The sequence below is a fragment of the Haliotis rufescens genome, unplaced genomic scaffold (genome assembly GCF_023055435.1).
Source record: "Haliotis rufescens isolate VD_foot unplaced genomic scaffold, xgHalRufe1.0.p SCAF_12, whole genome shotgun sequence".
NCBI lineage: Eukaryota > Metazoa > Mollusca > Gastropoda > Lepetellida > Haliotidae > Haliotis > Haliotis rufescens.
In genome coordinates, this window is record NW_025963802.1 from 40,755,368 (window position 1) to 40,766,446 (window position 11,079).

Sequence of the window (11,079 nt, forward strand, 5' to 3'; positions counted from 1 at the left end):
ACGCCAGTGGATTCGAATCCCGGTTCGCCCTGATTATGTTTCTAGGTTTGTCAGCCCCATCGTGGGTTTCACCGAAGTGGTAAACGCCTGAGACCTGCATCACTTCGGGCGTTCCTCCCACATTAAGCTGCCCCGTCCTGTGATATAACTGGAATACAGTTGAAAGAGGCGTTAAACCCAACTCTCGCACTCACCAGCATCACCCGAGCAGAACAGTGTCAATCACCGCTCAACTCAGAACTGTCACATTTGGACAACTCGGCTGCTCACCCTGAGGCGTGTGTGTATTATGAAGCATATTATTTATCCTTGTGTCAGTAAATCCAACCTTTAATTTCTCTACTCTGTTCGCTGTGTTGGTAAATTAAGCGAATATGTGGGAGGATGAACTAACACAATTGTTTCATCACCATCTTCAAATACTTATTTCTGTTACATTCATGCATTACATAAATTAGTTAAGATAACATCATGATTGACCAAATTCCCTTAAAAAATGGTCAACGTAAAACTGACGAATTATTTTTAGTACCATGATCCACGTACTCTCTGACTAAAGTGAAACAAGGATCCGTCGAATTGGAAATGTACCAAAGAGTATTTACGGCCAACAGCGCATGGTGACGTGTCGATATTTATGGTATCAGATATAAAAACTGGTTAGGATTTGTTGGCAGCAGTGTTACTGGGTATCCGATGTGAAATTTCCCCTCAAGACAAACCCTGATGAGGTGAGTTGACTATGCAAGTAATATGATATGTAGTTGATGTGGTAATTGGGTATTTTGTTAGGGAAGGCCAGCGTTATCTACAATAGTTCAGTGATGTAGCTGCATGTAACAATACAGGGATGTTGTAGTTACATGTAACAATACAGGGATGTTGTAGCTACATGTAACAAAACAGGGATGTTGTAGCTGCTTTTAACAATACAGGGATGTTGTAGCTACATGTTACAATACAGGGATGTTGTAGCTACATGTAACAATACAGGGATGTTGTAGCTGCATGTAACAATACAGGGATGTTGTAGCTACATGTAACAATACAGGGATGTTGTAGCTACATGTAAAAATACAGGGATGTTGTAGCTACATGTAACAATACAGGGATGTTGTAGCTACATGTAACAATACAGGGATGTTGTAGCTACATGTAACAATACAGGGATGTTGTAGCTACATGTAACAATACAGGGATGTTGTAGCTACATGTATGAATACAGGGATGTTGTAGCTACATGTAACAAGATAGGGATGTTGTAGCTATATGTAACAATACAGGTATGCTATAGCTACATGTATGAATACAGGGATGTTGTAGCTACATGTAACAAGATAGGGATGTTGTAGCTATATGTAACAATACAGGGATGTTGTAGCTACATGTAACAATACAGGTATGCTGTAGCTACATGTAACAATACAGGTATGGTGGTGCTACATGTAACAATACAAAGATGTTGTAGCTACATGTAACAATGCAGGGATGTTGTAGCTGCTTTTAACAATACAGGGATGTTGTAGCTACATGTAACAATACAGGGATGTTGTAGTTACATGTAACAATACAGGGATGTTGTAGCTACATGTAACAATACAGGGATGTTGTAGCTACATGTAACAATACAGGGATGTTGTAGCTACATGTAACAATACAGGGATGTTGTAGTTACATGTAACAATACAGGGATGTTGTAGCTACATGTAACAAAACAGGGATGTTGTAGCTGCTTTTAACAATACAGGGATGTTGTAGCTACATGTTACAATACAGGGATGTTGTAGCTGCATGTAACAATACAGGCGTTTTTATCACACTTGACTTTTGACAATTGAGAAACTAATTCCGTTATAGTGTAAGAAATTTAAGAAAGCATGTCGCTATGGCTATTTGCATGATCCTTTTGATAATTTCGCCATGTAGTATGATCACATGAGTGAGTGAGTTGGGTTTTACGCCGCTTTTAACAGTTTTACAGACTTATATCGCGGTATGCACGCAGAATGTGGGAGGAATGCCCGACGTTTATGTAGGTTTATGACAAACCTAGAAACATAACCAGGATCACAATCATAGGTTTCTGGCATACCCAAGGGACGCAACTCTGCGCAGCGAATCGCGGCGCCTTAGACGACTGGGCCACCCGTGCCCCCTGCTCACATGAAATGGTTCAAAAAGTATTAAATGACTCCTAATTGTTGTGACTTATTGATGGTACCCAAGACTATATAATTAAAGAGTGTCTTAGGTATTGCATTAGGTTGTCATTGTCCTGCACACTCGACTACAATTCTCGTCTCGTCCATTTCTACCCTAACCCTTAAACTATATCGTACGAGGTGACTACATGGATTGAGATGTAAGGCGGGGTGACTTTGTTGATAGAGTGTCATAGTAACACAACGCTGTCATTGCTCTCGTGTAAACAGCTGCTTTGTTTAGCCCGGGCAGGATTGTTTGTTTACAGATCTGGAATAGTATTGACTGCGGCGTTAAGCAAGAAATTTAAACAATCAATCTTTATTTGCATTTTCTTTAAATATACCTCTTCATCACAGGGCGGTTTATACCTGGGGATATTTCTATAGGGGTGCACAGAATCTCTACATTTCCAGTACCGGGCGGTCGGGTAGCCTAGTGGTTAAAGCGTTCGCTCGTCACGCCGAAGACCCGGGTTCGATTCCCGACATGGGTACAATGTGTGAAGCTCATAATCTGTGACGTCATTACGTATGGATTACTGCATCTATATCTCTGAAATGTCATATATTATGACGTCACATTTTAATCGAGAAGCACAGTCAAACAAAAGACGCGAATCAGACAACTAGCATGACTCAAAATATGTTTTTTCAGTGAGATTGCCCAGAAATATGTCTCCGATATCCCCTTGCTTTTAACGGAAGCATGACGACGAGAATACCCACTCAGTACTATAGTAGATCATAATATCGAGCAAGTTCCTACATGACGCAAAAGTAAAACTATATTTGATAAGAAGTATATTCAATGAAAGCCACCTGAAGTGGGCATGCCCGCAGATGACATCATCAATTGTCCCCTTCCAACTAAGCATGACATTAGTTTATTTTAAGTCCTCCAGAAAGGAAAATTCGTTTTGAAAAAAAATCAATATTTCCGCCTTGTATATAATATACTTCAAAATGTTATATATGTTGATTATTTAATATATATAACTCTTTCCCAAACGCAAATCAACTCTATATAATATACTTCAAAATGTTATATATGTTGATTATTTAATATATATAACTCTTTATCAAACGCAAATCAACTCTTTGTATAGAATGGATAGGGTGCGCAATAGGGAACAACGAAAATTATTGTTGCGTGTTATAATTACAATAAAAAAAGTCTATTCATGCTGCGCATGCAGTCAGTACAATGTTTATTCATAACGACTGAAATATATGTGACAGTTGGCATTCCAATGCATACATGTCGTCGGGAAATCCACACGCAATAAATTCAAGTCGCTATATGGGGATTCCCCGCTATATGGGGATTCCCCGCTATTTATAGCTTATAACGAATTTCATGGAATGACGAAGAGGATAAGTGTAGCGGTGAAGTATAGCGTCTGTTGCTCTGTAGCGTCACTGTAGCATATTTATAAACATTAGTTCAGGGGGATAAACTGTACAATGTGAATGCTACGTAATAATAACGCTGTTTCCAGTAACAGGAAGCGATAGGGAATGTCGGTTAATGGAAAATGACACGAAGGGGTTATCGCCCTTCCTTGTGACGCTAGGTTTATTCATTTCAGGGATTTCCAAACCCTTCACGATAAATAAACCGTTGATCGTGAGTGAGTTCACAACTGACTCATAGCGAGAAGCGGAATACTATATTTGAATATTGGGCATACAATCTGGGTAGGTGTTTCGGTCTCAATAATTTCATATTCAATCTTGTCAAATATATGTCCTGCAGAGTCACCTGTTATCACAGTTTTATGAATCCGCCAATGCAGTCATAATGAAGGACTCGGTATTATCTTACGATGTGTTTATTGTATTATTTTCTGTTATCAAAACAAACCTGCAAACAAAATTTATTCATTTTTTAAAAACATTTTTTAAAGCAATGTCGGCCATTAGTACAGAACGATGCATGCATGTGTTACAGTCAATGTCTAGAATCGGCCAATACAGTAAACTACGTTTATAACGAACACGCTTATAACGAACTGACGGATATAACGAACTTACCTTTTTTGCCCTGACTATTTACTGTAGTTATGCTGTATATATGCATATAAATATAACGAACTACGGCTATAACGAACTAAAATTAGTGGTCCCTTTTAGTTCGTTATAACCGTAGTTTACTGTATATATATATTGAGTGACTCACACAGGTATGCACATATTGACTAAAATGTTCAGTCAATATACATATTGCCTGAAATATTATACTGACTGACTGAAATCAGTCCGCTTCCTTAATTTAATCTCTCATTTTAAATTGGATTTATTTTGATCTTAGGATGATCAAAATAACTTCTGTTTACACAGAAAAATTCACGAAGAATACTCGTATCCATTGTGTATGTTTTTTATCTTTATTGACATAACATGTAGTTCAATTAAAAAATGCACACAATTGAAATTGTGCCAAAACGTTCATTTGAAACTGGAATAGCTCTTCAAACACGATTAATTTATATATAAGATATTGTAAACAAATATGTGAAAGGATAACAGTGGTATTGTTTAAACATACGTTTTCGCATGCTTGTGGATATGGAAAGGGTTTTGTCGTGTTTATTTAAATTTCAAGTAACGCAAACAAGTCGTTCTTGGTCAATTCATTTACGAAAATCTGTCTAAAATCCAGCCTATCTTACTTTTCCAGCATTATGTATATTGACTGACATATTCAGTCACTGTACATATTTCCTGATAATGGACATTGACTGTAACACATATACCAGTTGACACGATTTAACAGTGCCATCGATATATTTTTAACAATAAATCTATGAAATGACGACCTTATGACAAAACAGAAATTAATTTATTTACTATTGAATCTAAGTGTGCATAGATTTATTGAATAAGCCACATTTAAGCCGAGGCACATTATATGTTATGGCGTTGAAGATATTTGAATATATCAAACCAGCCTATCTGATTTAACTAAAAAACAGATTCCTAAAGTAAGGTGAAATAGGATTTAACATCGTGTTCAAGATATGACACATATATAGTAAGTCGACAGGCTTTGTTTTATGCTCTTAATGCCGAGCTAGGCAGGATAACAACACGTACTATTTAGTAAGTCTTTAGCATTGCATGAAAATAAACCAACAGGTTCACCGAATTGAAGTTCCAAGAAAACCTTCCGTTCTCCGGGCAGTCGAAAGTAGATATTGTGCACTATTATTAGGTTGGACTCAGGTGAATGTTAACGGAGCACACGCGTGACGTGAGATATAGCACATTACATTTATGCATATTCTTGGAACTTTCGGAATTACCCTTCGATTACTTCCTTTTACCCCTGTATAGATCGAAGCTTCACTTGTTATATGTTACATACTGCCAATGACACTTTCCTCATTCTGGTCAGTGGAAGAATGTATTACGTTAAGAAAATATTCCATTTGAGTGAAACCTATGATTGTTGGTTCGAATCCATGCTCGACCCAATTATGTTTCTAGATTTGTCCGCACCATACCCGTGTTCGTGGCTTCAATCAAAGTGGTAAATGTCTGAGACCTGTATCACTTCGGGCTTTCCTCCCACATTAAGCTGACACGCCGTGATATAACTGGAATACTGTTAAAAGCGGTGTTAAACCCCACTGACACACATCCTTTCTGTAATCTGAAATACTTGTTAACTTTTACATGTTTGAACCGCTGGGTATGTTGTATTCACATATGCAAATATGCAAATATTGATTCTGTCTGTCCAATTAACTTAATGTCCACTTGCCGGGTTGAATGTATGTCATCATCGCACTACACTCATTCGACGTTCGTCTCAGTATAAAATCTTATTTTTTGTTCCTGGATGTTTTTTTGCAACGTGTTTCTTTGTATCCGACTTATTCCCCTTTTTTTGTTTCCAGGAATATGAAACCACAAATGATATCTCCACCAGAGGAATGGTCTTGCTCTTGCGACTTGATGTGTGTTGTAGAACAAAGCCAAGAGAAACGTCCAAAAACCGATGGCGTGGACACCGACTCTCTTGCAAACTCATTTAAACAAATGAAGGTGGCAGATAGAGGGGAACATCACCACCCTTCTCTAGACGACGGCTATTTTAGTCAATCAATCAATTCACAAGACTTTTTATCAGACACAGGCCACGTGGATGAGATTACTGATAACAATATCGACTGCGATGGCATATGTCGACAAGAATGGTCTACAGAGGAGAGCGAAGTTTGTTCTGATTGTGACTGTAATTCAAACTGGAACGTTGTTTATACCAAAGACCAAGATGGCGACACTCATCTTCATCTGGGCATCATCCAGAAACAATCCAAGTTAGTTATGTGGTTTATATCGTTGGCGCTGAATCCGGACTGGCTCAACATAACCAATCGTCTTGTACAGACCCCCTTGCATATTGCTGTCATCATGAAAGATGCTTTGACGACACGTCGTTTAATGGCAGCAGGGTCTAGCGTTGAAGCTAGAGATATCAACGGCAACACACCACTCCATATTGCCTGTCGAGAAAGACATACCGAAATTGTATCCATTCTTCTTAAACCCGTTATGTTCGAGGAGACTCGGGGTAACAAATACGAACTACCTTATCAGAGAATACCCCAGGATCTTGAAATAACCAACTATGACGGGAACTCATGTCTTCATCTTGCTGCCATGGAAAGCAACATCGATATTCTTGAACTTTTGTTGCATCGTGGTGCAAACGTGAACTGTCGCGAGCACAAGAGTGGTAGGACTGCACTTCACCTTGCTGCGGAGGCAAATAACATCCCAGTGATGCAGTTTCTGCTTCGGAGGTCTAACATTGACGTGAACGCTGAAACCTATGGTGGACAGACACCTCTTAGACTTGCAGTGGGGAGGAATTACACAGAGGCAATTCAGCTTCTGCTTGCTCGAGGAGCGTGCAGTTTCAACGACTCTTTGGATGATTCTGACACGTAAAATGACTTCTTGTTAAGAATTATTTAGAACTCACAATACCAAGAATGTACCCTGGTAGTTGTGATTAATTTATATGTACTTTGTCAATACTAATATAGGTATCGATTGTCAACTGTTAGAAATACAGATTAGTGATTATTCCAATGTAATACGTATTAAGATGCTTCGTGATTGACATTGTAGGCATTCCGTTTGTGTATTTAAGTCAGATAAACCTTGACTGACATTGGCTCAGAATGATTTATACTTAATATAGTATAACGAGTTCATCGTTTTGCAACAGTATTCGTTACAATTGTGTAGTTATTGGAATCTTAGGACCTATACAATTAATTGATGCCATAAATGTCAGTTGGGGAGACGGGGTAGCCTGGTCGTTAAATAGTTCGCTCGTCACGCCGGAAACCCGGATTCGATCCCCACATGGGTACAATATGATACCTTTTGTGGTATCGTTATCGATAGTCCTGGAATATTGCCAATAGCTGCGTAGCAACTTACTCATTCACTCAGCCAGATGTCATTACACACGAGAGGCGCTGGTTGTGAGTTCGAACCCTATAGCATCGGTTTGTCGGAACCACGTGTAAACTTGTACCAATCGTGCAGGGATTTGTTCTCCCGTTAGGCTAATCGCAGAATTACATCCGCAAGACCTACAAGAAAGCTGAAAGAAAAACTTTTTTTTACCGGGAGTAAGAGATACATGGAATCTGAACAACAACCAAAAAATGTTTGGCTTTTATCAAACGTGTATTAAGTGTGTTTATCATTTTGCGATACTTATTGAATATTATGCAAATGCATGAAGGCATTTAGGTGTACTTGTGCACCTCGCAGCTCTTATATTGGAACATATTCTGTCTGTATTTACATTCCAAACATAAATGACAAATAATCTTTCATTTTATTTTGTCAAATTATTCTTTCTTAACAAATTACCATATACAATACGTTGTTAGGGTTTCCATTAATTGTGATAAAGAAACAGTTTAAAACCCCATTTTGTCTTTACATTAGTAAATGTGGAACGTATATTCAATGATATTTCTGGTTTATTAACATGAAATAAAAAATGCGTGATGTTACATCGACTCGTAACTGGGTCTCTGTTAAGGTAACAAATGCAAACCAAATAAGCAAAGTGGTTTTGAAAATATTATTCCTTTAATCAGTTGACTGACACAAAATATGAAGCTCATGCTTTAAGAGCCATTCCTCTGCTCTGTAGATGTATATGAAGTAGTAGTTGATTTAAAATATTTTGAATTCATTATATACACAGCTTAAGAACAACAACATTTAATTTGATGTTAGGTGGGCTCAACTGATGGGGTGCCCTTTAACGTAAGCAATTTTAGAACATGATCTCTCAGAAGCAAGTGAAATATAAGTCTCCATTCCAATACCATAACTGAGTTGTCGTTTCCAGCAAAAGTAATTTACTCAAACCGTTTCTTCACACATAAAAAACTGAATGGAAACATTTTCAGTGATTATATTTATAACATAAAATTGTTTTTCCAAATATCTTCTGTCATAATTCTCTTCATGGCCTCACCGCGGGTCCATATCACAATGTTTAAACAAAAATGCAAATGACGAAATGCTGCCATCGTAGGCAAGGACGTAGATGAAATGGCTAAGGGAAAAGTAACCTATGCACATGATGTAATTAGGTGCGGTGGGGTAGTCTAGTGGTTAAAGTGTTTGCTCGTCACGCCGAAGACCCGGGTTCGATTCCCCACATAAGTACAATGTGTGAAACTCCTGGTGTCACCCGCTACCATTGTTTGTCGTAAAAAGCCATTTGTCGTGTGTTTAGATAGAAGAATGAGAGATTCCTTAGCATCATAATTAATGTTGAATGTCAACAATGTCATTTTGTCTTTGAATATATATATGTACGTCATTTGTAATGTGACATGCTTGTTTGCTTTTAACTGTTAGACCTGTTTGATATGATTTATTCACGTGCATTATCGGATTCAAATAAAGTCTGTCGACTGAACATAATGTCTGTGTGTCTGTTTGAGCGTATGTCATACATAGATAATATAAGTACACTCATTCTCGTCAGATACAAAATATTTTCACAAAACGAGTTGACTTTATCTGGTATCTGACCGAGCGAAAACGAAGCCAGATACCATTGAAAGTCCACGAGTTTCGTAACAATGGTATCTAACGAGAATGAGTGTGGCATCTTATTTATAACCCACGTTACATAAATATTAGTATTTAAGTGTAAATACATAACAAATGTCCGTTAACAGACCAAACTGAAACCGGTTGCAAATCTGGTTGTGTATGAATATTAATATATGCCCAAACATGGTCATTGTTGACATTTCTATGCATACACATTAACAACATGTTTCTGCTGTTGTGTGTGCAAACCTGGTAGCACCAATGCTCAAAATCTTTATTTAAGAATTTCTGCAACTTTTGGTAATCCAGGGGCATTGTTGTTAGTACACGGGACAACTGTAAGAAAACTAAAAAAATTCTAACAGCCCCGCTCTTTGAATCTCGGATCCAGCAGTCGGTCACTCGCACCGACAGGGCCCCGTCTGGGCAGTCAAAATGGTGCGGGTACCTTGATCTATCAGCTGAATTTATGTCCTGTACGTACGGCTTTGGGGAACCAGAGTGTTCACCAAAGACGCTGATGTTACCTGTACGACCCTATACTGAAGACGTGAAAATAAACAAACTCGAATCCGCTTGACAGCTTCAAACGAAGGGCAAGGTCACCAGGAGGATAAGAAAAGACAACCGTAATCTACTCACAGCGTTATACGCTTGAGGTCCATGGGGAATGGTAGTGATCACATTTGGGCCACAAAATCAGAAGTAAGGCACGCTTCCACGGAGTTTTCTAATGATGTGTATCGGAACTGTTCACCTTGAGTAATCGGATATTGCAGTCGTGTACGTTGATGCATAAACAAATACCTTTCCAGAAACAATGCCACAAAATACGCTTCGAAAGGGACACTGATGGCACAACCGGAATATAGAACGGAAGTCTAGATATCTGTCCAGATAGTTTAAACTGACTTTCCTTCTGAACTGTTTACGTTTCAAATCAAATTGAAAGTAGAGAATGTGGTTGGGTGCACCCTACTCATACGGACTTCGATCTATCGGTAGTCGTACATTTCAAAGAAGTTATTAATATTACTTGATTATATAATGTTTGTAGTAGCTCTATGCATACATAGACTGCACAGCGAATTTGATGCGTGTGGTTATCTTGTTTGGTTTAATAACGTGAATGCCGTCTCGTGATTTTTTTATGAATGAAGAAAGTAGTCCCGATGTGAGAGAGGTCAAGGTTATGCAATCAAATGGAATATAACGATGTCAACCTTGTACGACACACGTGTGACGTACGGATTTAGTATCTTACCACCTGTATCTTCACCACGTGGGTAATATACAGCATTACCTGAGTGTCATATCATGGGGGTCACGTTCAGTCGTGTGCGATTATGACCAGTAGTTTGGACCTCATACAACGTAATAAAGCAACGAAACAACCTGGGACAAGAAACCTCATACAACTTCCCATTGACTCGAATTGTGCAGGAATTGTATCATGACTTTGAAAACCTGGCTCTTCTGATTAATCACTCTCTGGTTTAATATCACAATAACCACCTCTGATTGAATTTGACAGCCGCATCACGGCGGATTTCGAAGCTGCTCGTTCAGTTCCGAATTCAATTTAGGAAGGTAAAATCTACAAATCAATCTAGCTTTTACAAGTGTGAATGCGTAGATCGTCAGTGAGTGAGTGTAGACATGCATGGACCCCTTTGTATACAGTAAACTACGTTTATAACAAACACGCTTATAACGAACTTACCGATATAATGAACTTATTTTTAGTCCCGGCCATTTGTTATAT

The 11,079-nt window shown here is 38.4% G+C and overlaps 1 protein-coding gene across 2 annotated transcripts; it reads left to right on the forward strand.

Annotated features, from left to right (window-relative positions):
* The first annotated feature begins 656 nt into the window (after window positions 1–656).
* On the forward strand, window positions 657–9,174 carry LOC124115835 (NF-kappa-B inhibitor alpha-like). Of its 2 annotated transcripts, none has more exons than XM_046476976.2 (2): window positions 657–731; window positions 6,107–9,174. In XM_046476976.2, exons 1-2 carry the CDS (start codon window positions 727–729, stop codon window positions 7,161–7,163), a joined length of 1,062 nt encoding a protein of 353 aa, XP_046332932.2. In that variant the 5' UTR covers window positions 657–726; the 3' UTR covers window positions 7,164–9,174. The 2 variants fall into 2 exon arrangements, with proteins under 2 accessions (XP_046332932.2, XP_046332933.2); XM_046476977.2 differs by lacking the exon at window positions 657–731 and adding an exon at window positions 3,836–3,902.
* The last annotated feature ends 1,905 nt before the right edge of the window (window positions 9,175–11,079 follow it).